General features: G+C 42.0%; 1 protein-coding gene and 3 non-coding genes across 5 annotated transcripts in view; all 4 read right to left on the minus strand.

Moving 5' to 3' along the window:
* fam234b (family with sequence similarity 234 member B) overlaps positions 1–15,406 on the minus strand; it is a 16,619-nt gene extending 1,213 nt beyond the window's left edge. The window contains exons 1-11 of one of the 2 annotated variants that reach the window (XM_059567315.1): positions 15,137–15,290; positions 7,176–7,556; positions 6,991–7,107; positions 5,991–6,167; positions 5,798–5,913; positions 4,772–4,922; positions 4,557–4,695; positions 2,044–2,241; positions 914–992; positions 403–564; positions 222–324 (exon numbers count right to left, since the gene is read on the minus strand). In XM_059567315.1, the coding sequence (XP_059423298.1) occupies positions 222–324; positions 403–564; positions 914–992; positions 2,044–2,241; positions 4,557–4,695; positions 4,772–4,922; positions 5,798–5,913; positions 5,991–6,167; positions 6,991–7,107; positions 7,176–7,556; positions 15,137–15,173 (1,660 nt within the window). In that variant the 5' untranslated portion in view covers positions 15,174–15,290. Of the gene's footprint in view, positions 1–221; positions 565–913; positions 993–2,043; positions 2,242–4,556; positions 4,696–4,771; positions 4,923–5,797; positions 5,914–5,990; positions 6,168–6,990; positions 7,108–7,175; positions 7,557–15,136 lie in introns of both variants that reach the window. The other variant, XM_059567244.1, reaches the window with a different exon arrangement.
* On the minus strand, positions 8,064–8,210 carry LOC132154036 (U12 minor spliceosomal RNA). The gene has a single exon (XR_009437054.1). It is a non-coding gene; the product is annotated as a U12 minor spliceosomal RNA (small nuclear RNA).
* LOC132154014 (U12 minor spliceosomal RNA) lies at positions 12,342–12,495 on the minus strand. Its single transcript, XR_009437052.1, has one exon. It is a non-coding gene; the product is annotated as a U12 minor spliceosomal RNA (small nuclear RNA).
* Positions 15,407–16,112: 706 nt separating the features above from the next.
* LOC132154025 (U12 minor spliceosomal RNA) lies at positions 16,113–16,266 on the minus strand. The gene has a single exon (XR_009437053.1). It is a non-coding gene; the product is annotated as a U12 minor spliceosomal RNA (small nuclear RNA).
* Between the last annotated feature and the right edge of the window lie 1,013 nt (positions 16,267–17,279).

The following is a 17,279-nucleotide window of genomic DNA, read 5'->3' on the forward strand; positions in this document are numbered from 1 at the left end:
CATCAATTAGAAATTGGTTTGAAAAATACTTTTCAAAATTCAAAAGAAAATAAATCTGTACAATCAACAGATTTACGATTATGTAATCAATCCTCTTGTATAGTTTTGAGAAAGTACAAATAAATATATATATTGGGAAAACTTTACAAGCACTCATCACCGATCATGTGACCCGGAGGAGAGCTCTGATTGGCCAGTGTGAGTGTGTGGGTGTGGCTCACCGGCGGCGCTGAGGATGGTGTCTGTGGTGCTGCTGAGCTCCAGGAGGATTGTGGGATACTTCGGGTGGAGCAGGAAGAGCTTGCGGAGCACCGGCTCTGCCACCTGTGGGACACGAACACAGCCAATGAGACGCTGCTCTGAGCACTTGTGCCAGTCATGTGATCTGCAGAGGGGCGTTGCCTTGGAGACGTTCTGCGGCTGCGCCAGCGGATCCCCCGCCCAGAAGAGGAACACCGATTGGCCGGAAGCCGTCAGGACCGACGAATCCTCCACCGCCAGACGAGGACACACAAACTCTGCCTCCCACAGGCTCCGCCCCCGCGCGCCATCCACAATCTTCACCTGCAGGTCATGACGAATGAGATGATGAGATGCCATGTCTGCCCAACCGCATAATGAGATGTCACATGCCACGCCCACCCAACCGCATGACATCATGAGATGCCACACCCACCCACCCAATCACATAAGATGCTAATAAGATACCACGCTCACTGAATCGCATAATGAGATAATAATGAGATGCCATACCCGCCCAAACCCCATAATGAGATAATAATGAGATGCCACACCCACCCAAACCGCATAATGAGATAATAATGAGATGCACTATCCACCCAAACTGCATAATGAGATAATAATGAGACGCCACACCCACCCAAACAGCATAATGAGATAATGAGATGCACACCTTCCTCACACCATTGGCTGACTGATGAATGAGCAGATCAGGAACGCCGTCGTCATTAAAGTGGCCCGCTGCGGGACGACTGCAAACACACAAACACAAACTGAGTTTTCAGTTCATTACCTGCTCATGGGATTAATCTTGTTAAATAAATCAATAAATAAAAATAAAAAAACTAAAACCGTTAAAATACAAATATATTTAAAATATAAAATCACTCTTATGTCAGTATTTAAAATATTTCTAAAAACATGCAAAGGGATTACTATAATTTTTTTTAATTAAAATATAATAAAGACTAAATAAAAAATTTTAAACAGCAAAAAAGTAAAAAATATAAATAAAAATGCACAACAAAATTACTAAAGTTTCAACTAAAACTAAAATGGAAAGTGGAAAAGATAAAACTGAATTGAATCAAAAAACTGGACAACAAAATTGCTAAAGCTATAATATTTATAAAAATATATATAAAAATAAGTAAACACATACAGAGAATTAAAATCTTTAACTAAAATTTAAATGTAATTAGAAAGGATAAAAAGTAATTCCAGTTTGAGCACCTGCAGGTGTGGAAGTGCTGCTGTGCTGGAGTAAGTGTGTGTCTGTGAGTATGTGTCTGTGTGTGTGTGTGTGTGTGTGTGTGTGTGTGTGTGTCTGTGTGTGTGTGTGAGTATGTGTCTGTGTGTGTGTGTGTGTGTGTGTGTGAGTGTGTATGTGTGTGTGTGTGTGTGTGTGTGTCTGTGTGTGTGTGTGAGTATGTGTCTGTGTGTGTGTGTGTGTGTGTGTGTGTGTCTGTGTGTGTGTGTGAGTATGTGTCTGTGTGTGTGTGTGTGTGTGTGTGTGTGAGTGTGTATGTGTGTGTGTGTGTGTGTGTCTGTGTGTGTGTGTGAGTATGTGTCTGTGTGTGTGTGTGTGTGTGTGTCTGTGTGTGTGTGTGAGTATGTGTCTGTGTGTGTGTGTGTGTGTGTGTGTGTGAGTGTGTATGTGTGTGTGTGTGTGTGTGTGTCTGTGTGTGTGTGTGAGTATGTGTCTGTGTGTGTGTGTGTGTGTGTCTGTCTGTGTGTGTGTGTGTGTGTGTGTGTGTCTGTGTGTGTGTGTGTGTGTGTGTGTGTGCTTGTGAGAGTACACACGTGCGCAAGGAGGCGAGGCCTAGGCTCCAGACGGGCCGAGTGTCGCTGGCTCTCAGCACAGACAGACGTCTGCTGGAGTTACTCAGCACAATCCAGTCACTGCGACTGCAGTTCAGCGCTGACACTCCATCCAGATTCCTGAGACGCTGACATGAGCCCACCACCAGAGAGAGCAGGAAGTCCACCTGCTCAGAGACACTGACACACAGAGAGTCAGACACACACACTTCAGTTCACTGCAGTGAACGAACAGGATCATATCGACCACAAGTGCAGTATGGAGTACCTCAAGGCTCAGTACTAGGACCCTTACTTTTCACACTTTACATGTTAACCTTGGGAGATATCATCAGGAAACAATGTGTTAGCTTTGTCACTGATGACACTCAGGTCTATATTTCAAAATTGCTGAAAAACTAAATTTGAATTTGCACTTAAATATTATCATTATTCAAATTATATTAGAATTTAAAAGGTATAATTTTAGCTGGGGAAAAACATTTCTGGCTTCTCTCCTGAGGCCACAAGAGGGTGGATTGAGCAAAATAATAATGCAGGCTTATTAAAGCAAAAAAAACATGACTACTGATCATATTTACAAGTTGAACGCACATTGAAATTTGAAACAAACATTTTCCTTAAGCCCATAGATTCCTAATAGAGCCTAAGCCTAATAGATATGCAGCTTCTGTAGATATGCAGCTTTTTGTAATGTAAAATAAAAATATACCAGTTATAGATATATTAAATATTATTGTACAATTATCAGAGAATTTATAATGATTCAGTTTACGTCACCTTCAAAAACTGAATAAAAACAGAAAAAAGCAAAAACACGATGCACAGAGGAAACACAGAAGCTGCAGTATAATTGTCATTTACATGCATCTACACACTGTTTAATGCAGATCAGAGGGACATGAAACACTTTATATTATTCCTTAGAAAGCCACGTCTCTAGCATTTGTAAAACTGCATTTTTCCATCTCAAAAATATATCTAAATTACGGCCTATGCTCTCAATGTCAAATGCAGAAATGTTAATCCATGCATTTATGACCTCAAGGTTAGATTATTGTAATGCTTTATTGGGTGGTTGTTCTGCACGCTTAGTAAACAAACTACAGCTAGTCCAAAATGCAGCAGCAAGAGTTCTTACTAGAACCAGGAAGTATGACCATATTAGCCCGGTCCTGTCAACACTGCACTGGCTCCCTATCAAGCATCGCATAGATTTTAAAATATTGCTTATTACTTATAAAGCCCTGAATGGTTTAGCACCTCAGTATTTGAATGAGCTCCTTTTACATTATAATCCTCTATGTCCGCTACGTTCTCAAAACTCAGGCAATTTGATAATACCTAGAATATCAAAATCAACTGCGGGCGGCAGATCCTTTTCCTATTTTGCACCTAAACTCTGGAATAACCTACCTAACATTGTTCGGGAGGCAGACACACTCTTGCAGTTTAAATCTAGATTAAAGACCCATCTCTTTAACCTGGCTTACACATAACATACTAATATGCTTTTATTATCCAAATCCGTTAAAGGATTTTTAGGCTGCATTAATTAGGTGAACCGGAACCGGAAACACTTCCCATAACACCCTATGTACTTGCTACATCATTAGAAGAATGGCATCTACGCTAATATTAGTCTGTTTCTCTCTTGTTCCGAGGTCACAGTGGCCACCAGATCCAGTCTGTGTCCAGATCAGAGGGTCACTGCAGTCACCCGGATCTCAGAGGAGCACCAGGACAAGACCACTGGAACTGCCTTTAACTATCATTTTTTCATTATTGACACTGTTTTCCTAATGAATGTTGTTCAGTTGCTTTGACGCAATGTATTTTGTTTAAAGCGCTATATAAATAAAGGTGACTTTGACTTTGACTTTAACCAGCAGTTACAAATGCATGAATAATTGTTTGATATTTTAAACATAAAATATTGAAAACTGAAGTTTGAAATAATATTAAAAAAAAAATGAAAAGGTACCTTAAATGTGAAATTAAAACCACCAGTAGGCAGCATTAAGTCACTGTTAATAAGTGAGTCTGAACTGAATCATTTAAACGGTTGATTCATTCGGGAACAAAACTGTCCTGTTGCTCAGAGATGCACAACAGCACTGTGGCTGTGTTCGAAATTATTATTATTGGAGAACTAGAGCGAAAACAGGAAATATGGTGTCTAAAATGTAATTCTCTTAATATTAACTACTTGTTTATTCAACTGATGTAGGTGTAGGTGTGCTTGCTTTTCACGATATACTCATAATATCAAATCCCACATCAATAAACTACAATTACTATAATACACTTCTTATCCATCCACCAGTTCACAATTAAAGCTCTGTGTGTTTTGTGTGATTTCCACATTGGTCTGAACTCTGAACAAAACAACAGTTGTATTGAAAATGCTCATATAGTGTGTGTGTGTGTGTGTTATAGTGTGTGTGTGTGTGTGTGTGTTATAGTGTGTGTGTGTGTCGGCGTGTGCAGCACACCTGCTGATGTGAATGAGTGAGGACGAGTTGCTCTTCCTCAGACGCTCCCAGCTGGGCTCCTTCAGACGAACTCGAGACGCTGCCGTCTGACCCGTCGCTCTACTGTAGATGAGGGAGAGGGAGACGGCCTCCACCGTACCTGAACACACACACAGATATAAGTACACACACTGTAACACACACACACACACACACACTGTAACACACACACTCACCCAGTCCGAACAGCACGTAGTAGGCTCCTGCTTGCGTCTCGTGCAGCAGCGGACCAATCAGCTTCCCCTGAGCCGTGAGGTTAAAGTTCACCGGCCGGCCAATCAGAGCACCCGAGCGGCCAGAGATCAGGACCAGAGCTAGATCAGACACCTGAGCACAAACGCAGATCATCAGCAAGTGTGTGTGTAGGTGAGAGTGAGTGTGTGTGTGTGTGTGTGTAGGTGTCTGTGTGAGAGAGTGAATGAATGAGTGTGTGTGTATGTTTATATATGTGTGAGAGTGTGTGTGAATTTAAGGAATTTATGGTCTCGAGGAAGAGTTGATTACTTGTCCTACGTTCTGAGGCCCTGAAGACAATAACTTCGGTTTTATCTGTATTCAAGAAAATATATTTTTTGGGGAGCCATGATTTGATATCATCAAGACATGTACTCTTTGGAGATAGAGTATCAATGGCAGACTTTGTATTCTTAGCCAAAGGCAAGTAAATTTGCATATCATCATAACAGTGAAAAGAAGGAAGAAGGTAAAGAAAGAAGAAAGCAGGACCTAAGACAGAACCCTGAGGAACCCCACGGGTTAAGTTGCCTGAGGACAAGATAACGCTTCTGATTTTACAGAGGATCTCCTATTTAAAAAACAAAACATTTAAACCAATTTAAGACACCCCACACCCCCCCCCCCAGACCAACATAAGATGGCAAATGAGAAATGAGAATCTCATGATTGACCGTATCAAAAGCAGATGAAATGTCCAGCTTAACAAGAATAACAGAATTACCAGAATCAGTAGTCGTTAAAATATCATTTAAAACTCTCATGGGGACAGTAACTGTGCAGTGGAGTGATTTGAACACCGATTTAAATATTTAAAAAAATTGATTATTAGTTAGGGTTAGGGCTAGGTAAACCTAAAGATTGAAGCTGTAGGAGCACAATTTTTTACATTACTTTAGAGATGAACAGTTAAGGTGGATATTCACTGAAAATCTGTAAAATTAGTGTGTGTGTGTTGCGGTGGTCACCTTTTCCTCCGGCAGTGTTGCGATCAGCAGGTCTGGAAAGGCGTCTCCCTGTAGATCCGGCAGCAGAACAGCGTGAGACTCCACATCTCCTACAGCCGTCGTCCACAACGTCCATCCTGAAACACAGCAGCTGTCAGCACACACACATGCACTCGTGCGTTCAGCTGAGTGAGTGTGTGACTGTGTGAGAGACCTGTGGAGGCGTTGATGGCGATCACGTGACCCGAGCTGATTAGGACGCAGGCAGACGAGTGCAGTGGATCTGAACTTCCTGTCTGGAGTCCACACTGAACAGAGATCAACGGCTCTCTGAGCGACTTCCTCCAGAGCAGCTGGCCCCCGACGCCGCTGAGAGCCCACACGCTGTACTCTAAACACACACACACACACACAGATTAAACACACACACAGAACCAAAACTCTGCTGATGAACTACTGCAGTGCAAGAAGAGGACCAATGCAGTCATTGTTACAATTACCATTGTAGTTAATGTTACAGCTATCGTTATTTATTGTTACAGTTACTGTTAACAATAAATTGTTAATTACAGCCATTGTTAGTTATCTTTCTAGTTATTGTTACAGTTATCACTATTGCTACAGATATAGATATTGTTACAATTACTGTTCTTGTTATTTAATATTCTAGTTACTGTTACAGTTATCGTTACAGATATAGTTACAGTTACTGGTATTGTTACAGTATAGTTATTGTTATTTATCAACAGCTATTGCTACAGTTATTGTTGCAGTTAATGTTATAGTCATTGTTTTTGTTACAGTTATAATTCTTTCTTGTTACAGTTACTATTATTGATACATTTATAATTACTGTTATTCAGTTCCTGCTACAGTTATCAATATTGATATCATTATATCCATTGTTAGTTATTTAGATTTTTTATCATTACTGTTACAGTTATTTTTAGTTATTGATACAGTTATAGCTAGTTATTGTTAGTTATAATTTTAATGATTGTTACAGGTTTTGTTAGTTATCATTACAGTTCCAGTTCCTTATTTTTTGTGGCAGTTATCTTCAAAGTTATCATTATGGTTCTTGTTACGGTTATCATTATAATTGTTACAGTTAACACTCCAGTTATCGTTACAGTTGTTGTTATAGTCTTAATTGAACGGGGGCAGTCATATTAATTCTTACACTGGATTGAACAGTTTTTGCATGTGCTCACCTTTGCTCTGTGTGTTCATTGGCTGGCTGTCGTTGGAGATGTTCGTAACAGCAATCAAAACGTCGTCCAGTCCGTCCCCATCCATATCCCACAATGCAATGGGAGGTGAGGTCACGCCTGCGAGGAAGAGCAGATGTTGGCGCTGCAGGTGTATGTCAGGGGTTATGTGGTGGAGCGTCACTCACCGGCTGTGTCTCCGAGCTCTCTCTCCCACTGCGTCTGGAGCGGCGCCCTCTGTGGGCAGGGGATGAGAAACGCACACAGCAGCACCAGCAGAGCGGCGCAGGACAGCGGCAGCAGGAACGCTGCGGATCTCATCGCCCCTCGCACCCGCGCCGCCTTCTCCTCCGTGGCTCCGCCCTGACTCCGCCCAGACCCCACATCATGCCCCGCCCCCTCCCTCAGCTCCTCCTCCTCATCCAACTCCTGCTCGCCCGTCAGATCAGCCACCGCTGGGTTCAGACCGTTACGAGGATAATTCAGAACCAGATCATCGTCCTCCGTCTCATCCTCGCTGTCAGCCTGTGTGAGCGGGTCATACTCGCCCAGATCCGGGCCCTTCTTACCTACACACACACACACACGACAGCATCTCACGATCACTGTGCAGGTAAAGTTAGTTATTGTTAGTTATCAATACAGTTTATGTTACAGTTTTCTAAATAACATAATGCAATTCGAAGTGCTTTACCGACTAAATAATTCGAAAGTTTAACCCTTTGATGCACAACGTGGGTCTAAAGTGACCCAACTGAATTTATTCCTTCTATATATTTGCAAAAAATTAATTTCATCATTCAGAATTCCAGGAATTCCTCAATAAACTTGTTTTTGATAATTTGTTCATTTCCTTTGTTATCTCAGTTATGGAGGAGTGTTTTTCTGCTGAATCTCTGAAAGAAATGCATTTTATCATTTATTGTTAAATAGCTCAGTGATTAAGACTAATTTTTTATTAAATGAAAACCTTTTTTAAAATCAGACAAATATTTTAATAACCCCTCCCCACAGAAAACTCATTTGTTCTAATATTACTGTTCCAGGTCTGTTTTCACCAGTTTGAGGGTGTTTTCGGGGCAGATCCTGGCTCTGCTCGGCATCTCACTAAGTAGGTGAGTCACCTCGCAGACGGACCTGTGCCCTTTCAAAAATTCTTCTCGCGAGTTTGAGCGAGGACACGGGCGTCACCCCGCGTCGTTATTTTCCTTACTCATCAGCAGTGTTGCCAGATGTACGATAATTATCGTATTTGTACGATAATTTTGAACTCTGTACGATGTACGATCAATAATGAAAAAAATCCCATAATGTACGATAATTTCAGAGTTTTCAGTCGTTCGTCCAAACACACACACCGCTTCTCTCTCTGACCCCGAATTATTTCGCAGGCTCGCCTGCCTGCACGCAAGCACGTATACACACACACACACACACACAAACACACACGCATGCACACACACACGCACCACACGGTGTCGCCCGCACGTCAACACTACACAGTTTTGCCGAAGAACACAGTTCAGTTTAGAATCATCAGTCTATGGTTTAGATCAGTTTAACAAAACGAAGCAGTAAAGTGCAAAAAAAAATGAGTTCAGAAAGGGAAGGTGAGGACAGTGGAGGGGCGAAGAGGAAGGCAGAGTCTGAAGAGCAGCGGAAAAGTAAGCATAGGCCACAAACATATAGGACAGAGTGGGAAAAAGACCCCACTTTTGCAGGATGGCTAAAACCTGTCCCAGGAAACGATGCTAAAGCAGTCTGTCGTTGTTGCAACGTCCAAATGGTGGCAGAGATCACGGTTTTAAAAAATCATGGAAAGTCCAAGAAACATACAGATAAAAAGAAAAATCTAGCCCCATCACAAAGGTCCATAGCACAATGCCTACAGAAACCGTCTGAAAAACAAAAGTTAGATGAATCTGTGAAGAATGCTGAAATCAAGTTAACAGGGTTCATGGCAGAGCACAACGTACCTCTGAGAATCTCAGACCATTTGGTCTTGGTCTTAAAAGATATTTTCCACGATTCACAAATAGCCCAAAATATGACCCTCGGGCGCACAAAGACGGCTGCTATAACCAAGCATGTCATTGGGGATTGTTATTCTGAAAGTCTAACAGAAATTCTTAAAAGAAAGAAATTCAGTGTTTTGATTGACGAATCAATTGACATAGGCAATGTAAAAACGCTGTGTGTGGTTGTTCGTTTTTTTGACGAGGGACCAAAGAAGATTCAGACCAGATTTTGGAAACTGGTACAACTCTTCTCGAACACAGACGACCACAGACATGCTAGAGAGGGAGCCACTGCGGAACGACTTTACACCGAGATGATGAAGTCATTCACTGATGCAGGTGTACCACTCGAAAATATTGGGGGGTTCGGGTCAGATGGCTGCAACACAATGATGGGGAAACGCAACTCTGTCTCCAGCCGCCTTAGGAGTGATCTTCCAGGCATCACAGTGCAGCGCTGCGTGTGCCATTCACTGCACCTTTGCGCAAGCGAGGCATGCAGACAACTCCCTCGCAGGTGTGAGGATTTAGCCAGAGACATTTATGGGTACTTCAGAAACAGCTCAAAACGTATCGCGCAACTCCGCGAATTTCAAGATTTTTGCCATGTTGAGCCCCACAAAATGCTCAAGCCATCACAGACTAGATGGCTGTCACTGAACGACGTTGTAAAACGCGTGTCTGCGCAATGGGATGCTCTCCGTCTTTTTTTCACAGATCAGTGGCTTGAGGCCAGACTTACTGCAGCGGAGACTATTTTTCACTCACTCAATGACCAGTCTCTACGCCTCTTCTATTATTTCCTTGAATGGGTCCTACCGAAATTCACAGATCTTAATCAGTATTTTCAGAGCGAAAAGGTGGTGATCACTTCATTGAGAAGCAAGGTCTGCGAGACTTACAAAGATCTGCTTCTGACGTTCATGGATAGGGACCATGTCATGCGCACTTCACTGAAAGACATTGACATCAATAATGGCCCAAAAGTCACACTGAGCTCAATGTACTTGGGCATAAAGGTGATGCAGCATGTGCAGCAGGCAAAAATTTCGCCAGCAAATCTGACAGATTTTTATGTGCGCTGTCAGAACTTTCTACAGGTTGCCTGCGGGGAAATCAAAAAACGATTTGATTTTGATGATGCTCTCTTGACCCGCCTTGTATGCCTTTCTCCTGCCACTGCAACAGATGCGAACGCACGAGTTGAACATCCGTCTCTGCTCCCCCTCATGGAACAAGTGCCACGGGTGATTGACAGGTCAGACACAGACAGTCTCCAAGTCATTGATGATCAGTGGAGGCGATTGCCTCTCATGGCCTTGAGTGAAGACACGAAAGAAATGGATGTCGATGAATTTTGGCATCATATTTCTACGTTGGAGGATTTACAGGGGAAAGCTGTGTTCAGTGAACTGGGAAAGTTTGCTCTGGATGTGCTTGTGTTTCCCCACTCAAATGCGTCATGCGAACGAGTGTTTTCAAAAGTAAATCTAATCAAAACAAAACCACGAAACGACTCATTACAGACACTCTGAATGGACTCCTGCACACATCGGAGTGTGTGAAGAATGCTGGTGGGTGTCACGCCTTCAAACCGACGAACACTATGCTGCGCTCCATGACGGCATCCAATCTGTACTGTAAAAGGATTCCCCAACCAACAACATCTGCCAACACAGCACAAGTGGATGTGGCATCCGAAGATGACAGCGACTTAGAGATAGAATTCAAATCTTTCTAATGTTGATTGTAAACGTTTTTTTCTCTCTGTATCATAGTTTAATTTTTTTTTTTTTTTTTTTTTTTTTAAGTTGATCATAGTTTAATTATGGTCTAGTTCAAAATGTCTTTCGGCATATCTTTTGCACTTTGGCAAAAAAAAAAAAAAAAAAAAAAAGTAGCCAGACTTCCTCCAGTTAGTGTGAGCGTATTACACAGCTTGTTTAAATTGGCTGTAAAATTATTTGGAAAATAAAATTGTTGGAAAATAGCTATATTGTATGTGTTTGGTTCGTGTACGATAATTTTGAGGTTTTGGTACGATACTTCAACATTTCTAATCTGGCAACACTGCTCATCAGTTTAAGGCATGAGAAGCTGTTTCCTGCGCTCGCGCTCCTGTTCCCGCGCGCCCTGCTGCTCAACGACGGTGAGGAGCGAGTGATAAACACACAGTGATCCCGGGCCACCAATGACACACACACTCTGTCTCACACACACACACACAAGTGCACTTCATAGTTTACAGAGCGAGAAAAGGAGTAGTTTGTGCCCGATGCTTTTCTCATCATAGCTGGGGATTTCAACCATGCTGACTTAAAGAGTGTGTTTCCAAAAATACACCAACACATTAACTTTCCAACACGAGGTAATAACATTTTGACTTTGTTTACACCACACAGAGAGGAGCTTACAAAGCCCTCCCCCACCTCGGATCATCAGACCACATCACTGTCATGCTAATGCCTGCATACAGACCGCTCATTAAAATCACCAAACCAGTTCACAAACAGATTAAAGTGTGGCCAGAAGGATCATCAGAGGTTCTTCAAGACTGCTTTAACACAACTGACTGGGACATGTTTAAACAGGCTGCCACATGCAATAACACCACTGACCTCCAGGAGTACTCAGAGACTGTCACTGCCTACATCAACAAGTGTATTGATGATGTAACAGTAGGGATGTGCGTTTAATCGAAATCGTCATAAAATCACGATTTGAGCGTGCACGATTTCTAAATTGCTTTACAGCATGATTTTTCACGGCCCTGACCTCCCGCAGTATGCTATCCGATCCAATCAGAATGCAAAGAGAGAACAGAACAGAGCACACTGGGCATATGCCTAACTCCAGGTTCACACACCATCACTGTCCGGGCCAACCAGAAGCCGTGGATGTATTTCTGGTTTCTGTGCGTACAGAGAGCCGCGTTTCAGACAATGTGCGTACAGAGAACTGATTCGTTTTTCACGTATCCTTGTTTCTGAATGAACACATACACACAAAATCATCTCTAAATAACTGTCTCTGCAAGTTTTCTCGTAAACACAGTCGGTCATGTCTTAAGTACTGCCAAAGTCACATGATTTCAGTTACGTCACAACTGCTTCGAAACCGATCTCTGACCAGTTTCATCATGTTAGCAAGATATTTGTGTAATGTTTTAGCCTACATTTTTGTTACATTTACATTTATACACTCAGCAGGCATAACCAGCGTGTGGTGTTTCAAATCACTGAGTGATTTTATATAATCAATTCAAAGCCTTGATAAGATTTATTCATTCAATCACTACTGTTTCAGGTCTGTTTTCACCAGTTTGAGGGTATTATCGGGGCAGATCCTGGCTCTGCTCGGCATCTCACTAAGTAGGTGAGTCACCTCGCAGACGGACCTGTGCCCTTTCAAAAATTCTTCTCGCGAGTTTAAGCGAGGACACGGGCGTCACCCCGCGTCGTTATTTTCCTTACTCATCAGTTTAAGGCATGAGGAGCTGTTTCCCGCGCTCGCGCTCCTGTTCCCGCGCGCCCTGCTGCTCAACGACGGTGAGGAGCGAGTGATAAACACACAGTGATCCCGGGGGCCATGTGACACACACAAGTCTAACTGCTTTAATGAACTGTACCAGCACATGAGTGAGCAGTAGACAGCACACCCTGATGCTTTTCTCATCACTGCTGGGGATTTCAATCACACAGACTTAAAGAGTCAACAGCTCATTTACATACTGATTCAGCTGGGGCTCAACACTTCGCTGTGCAACTGGCTGTTGGACTTTCTGACTGGAAGACCTCAGGCAGTACGGGTCGACAGCAACACATCCAGCACCATCACACTGAACACTGGGGTCCCCCAAGGATGTGTGCTGAGCCCCCTCCTCTTCACTCTGCTGACCCATGACTGCACACCGTCACACAACTCCAACTTCTTTATTAAGTTTGCGGATGACACGTCTGTGGTGGGTCTCATTAGCAACAGAGATGAGACACACTAGAGGAGCGAGGTGAGCCGCCTGGCCGGGTGGTGCAGTGACAACAATCTCTCTCTGAACGTGGAGAAGACGAAGGAGATTGTTGTTGACTTCAGGAGAACACACACTCAGCACGTTCCTCTGACCATCTGACGAGCTGCATCACTGTGTGGTATGGTGTCTGCAACACGTCCTGCCGAAAGACTCTGCAACGCATAGTGAGTTCAGCCCCCCCCCCCTCCTCCCCCCAGCTCCCGTTAACACACTGTGACCTGCACCAGTCACTTTGTGCAGCACTGGTCTGCTCACTACCTCATTCAGCGTGGAACTGACCTCATTCAACAACCTCTTCTGTCAGTTTACATAAAGAACTGCTCTCTGAGGTTTCTGACACTTTAATCAGACTGAATAAGATCTTTTGCACTACAATCATTTTATCTTCACTGTTTGTTCACTTCACTGGTTTGCATCTGCCATGTGCCTTGTGCTGCTTTACTTATCTTTCTTTTTACATTACCTATTTGTACAGTTGTGCTTTATATTTTATTAACTGTATTTAATGTTCTACTGTTAGAGTTATCTGTATGCACCGGGGGTCTGAGAGTAACGCAATTTCAATTCTCTGTATGTATCTACTGTACATGTGGAACAATTGACAATAAAGCAGACTTGACTTGAATTAAACATTCAAGTGTTTTAAGACATTTGTGTGCATTCGGAGCTAGCGCGCTGGTTTCTGTGCGCACAGAGAGCCACGTTTCAGACAATGTGCTTACACAGAATTGATTCCTCTTTCGTGTATCCTTGCTTCTGAATGAACACATACAATAATCTCAAAATAATTGTCTCTGCAAGTATGCTTGTAAACACAGTCGATTATGTCTTAAGTGAACGCAAACAGTGGAGAAAGAAATCTCCTGTGCATTATTATACTGGATCCGTGCACTCGGTCTTAAAGGGGCAGCAGCCTATAAGAGAGTGACATTTGCATCTCATTCACAAACCAATGCAAGCTAACATGTATTTAGCCTCTTTTTTTGGATAGTAATTAAAATGCAGTGGTTGCCACTGATTTTAAATAGAGCACAGACAAAGCGCCTATGTTTATATGAAGAGATTAAGTTTAGTTGTATATATTTGTTTGATTAGATTTGGGAATTGATTTAAAATTACAAGTTATTTTTAACATTTAACATTTCATTTTTGCAAAGAAATATACAGCATTTTGTCTGAGAAATAATAAAACAACACTTTTTCATTTGTAATTTGTCTTACATCTCAGTTTGTAAAATAAATAAATTGTAAGAAAATTGTGAATTTCGTGAATTTGATCGCATCATAAGTTTATTGAATGGTTACATTCTGATATGCTACTAGTTTTAGCTGATCATGATGATTTGTCCACAGTAGAGTTCAGGTTGTCTTTTTTATTCTGATTAGTTAAATTTATTCTGGGCTATCAAACCTGAATAATGCTGCCGAGGGCTACCGGTGATTTGACATTGTGTGAGCCCTGTACACGTTACATGTATTTACTGTTACAGTAACAGTTACTGTTATCATTTCAGTTACTGTTACAGTCACCAATATAGTTATCGTTACTAATTTGTTTGTTGCAGTCATCTTCAAAGTCAGCATTACAATTATCTTTTTTTAAAGAGTTTGTAAATAAATAACTAAATAAATAAAAACACCCCCTCAACCGAAAGCACATGGTCACGTGACTCCTCCGTTCACCATATGGTACTGTATTGTTTCTCCATTGATGTATCATGGTATTCTCGCGCTGTTTAACGCACAGAACAGCAGCATTGATTGATGATTATTCGCTGCTGAATATAACGTGGCATTATTATACGTCGTGATGTGCATCAGAAGATAATGTTGTATAATCTAGTGGCTGTTATATGCAGCGCGCATCTGGACGTCTGGCTCTCGTGCAGATGCGTTCATCTATCAACGCTCGAGTTAATATCTGATGATCAGGATCAATCGCTCTGATCGTGCCGAATGTAAACGCGTTGCAGCGATATAACGGAACGAAGCCGCGTCTGATCATCGCATCAGTGACGTCACCGAGCAGAACACAGCAGCGCCGCGTGCGAGCTGCCATCAATCGATTACTTGATCGTTTATTCTCTATTAATGAATGACTCACCCGGTAATTTCAGAGCACGGGACAGAGACGCAGCCATTCCGCGCGATGTTATCAGCGACGCGACGCGCCTTCTGTTGCTGCTGCCGCTACAGCGCTGGAGAGATGCATCATGGGAAGTGTAGTTTTCTCCGATGACGCCAGAGTGAATCAAATACTGTGAACTTTTTATGTGATATTTCGATAGGTAAAATCACAAAACACCATTGCTTTTATCTACACTACCAGTCAAACGCTTTTGAACAGTAAGATTTGTAATATTTAAATAAGTAGTCTTTCTGCCCTCTGCATTTATTTTATCCAAAGTACATTATTATTATGTTGAAAAACAGCTGAGCCGTATTACATTTTAACAACTCATTTGTGTAATCAGCGGGATGAGTAGTCTCTTACTGGCCTGTTAGACAAGCTGTCCTTTAAACACACAAGTCTAGCCCTGCAAATTAACATAACATATATAAAAAAACACTATACAGTTACTTTGTATGGTATTGTATTTTTAGTATTACATTCATTGTTCCATTTCATTCTCAATGCGGTTTTAAAAGCTGTTTTACGCATGTATTAGCCTGTGTTTGTTGTTCCACACACTTGTGTTACACTCAGCAGGCGCGTGTGGTGTTTCGAATCACTGAATCATTTTGTATAATTGATTCGAAGCCTCGAAAAGATTCATTCTAGTCTTTTAGATCTGAAAGAATCTTTTCTGTTTCTCATATAATTATAGTTTTGTATTGTTTGTAGTGTGGTCAACGTTTGCGTACGTACCAGCAGACACGTTAGGGATCACGTAACATATGAATTATATTTTGATAAAAATGAACAAAACGACTCGATAATAGAATCGTTCATTCTGCTGAGCGAGCCTCTAAGGTCAAGTTAGTAAAGTGACTCGATCTGATAAATATCACCAAGTCTCGAAATCTCCAGCTCCATCACTAGTGTTTTGGTCTGTTTTCACCAGTTTGAGGGTGTTTTCGGGGCAGATCCTGGCTCTGCTCGGCATCTCACTAAGTAGGTGAGTCACCTCGCAGACGGACCTGTGCCCTTTCAAAAATTCTTCTCGCGAGTTTGAGCGAGGACACGGGCGTCACCCCGCGTCGTTATTTTCCTTACTCATCAGTTTAAGGCATGAGAAGCTGTTTCCCGCGCTCGCGCTCCTGTTCCCGCGCGCCCTGCTGCTCCACGACGGTGAGGAGCGAGTGATAAACACACAGTGATCCCGGGCCACCAATGACACGCACACTCTGTCTCACACACACACACGTGCACTTCATAGTGTACAGAGCGAGAAAAGCAGTAGTTTGTGGCTCGAGTGAGGTCTTAGAGCGCTGTGTTTGGCGTGCGACGTGACGTCACCGCGTCTCGATTTTTTGGAGGCAGAGCTTTGCGCCTGTATTTACAAATTATTAATCATTCATTATATTATCTTCTCAAGTTTACAGAAAATGATATGACTTTTTGTTTAATAATGGAAGATGTACATACTCATGTTGTTCTGAATGAAATTGTCATTTTGGGCAAGTCCCAGACAGCAAGCAGTTTCGGCCCAGAACCAGCCCACATCTGGCCCGCATGAAATCCATGAAACTGCTTGCTGTCTGGGGTGTTATATTGATAAATGTAAGTGTAACCCCCGTCACATCACCAACTGTAGCTGTTGCACATTCAGATATGGTTTCAAGAAAATAAAGTAAAACCTGAGGAAAATACTGCAGAACATGTTCACACAGGACACTATTAACATGAAACCATTCAGAAAAAATGGGTTAACTAGAATGTTACCAAACCATTTAGCTTAAACTTTTGATTTCTACTGTCTGGACAAAAATATATTGAATTTCTCTGATTATCTTGTTTTTCAGGTTCCACAGTAGAGATAAATTCACACAGGTTTGGAATGACATGGATATTTCCATTTTTTGGGTGAACTGTCCCTTTAAGAACTTTATTATTTGTAAATAATACACACCTAATCTATAAAAGATACGGATTTTTATATGTAATCTGTCTCTTACTGAATTAACATTTTACTCTCTTAATGTTTTATTATTTAGATGACGAAAAGCAGTGTTTTGTAAAGATGCACTCAGCGTCAGGAGATCAGTAAAGTAAGAGATGTAGAGATCTGTGTTTGTACAGTAGA

Source organism: Carassius carassius, chromosome 1 (assembly GCF_963082965.1).
Source record: "Carassius carassius chromosome 1, fCarCar2.1, whole genome shotgun sequence".
NCBI classification, from domain to species: domain Eukaryota; kingdom Metazoa; phylum Chordata; class Actinopteri; order Cypriniformes; family Cyprinidae; genus Carassius; species Carassius carassius.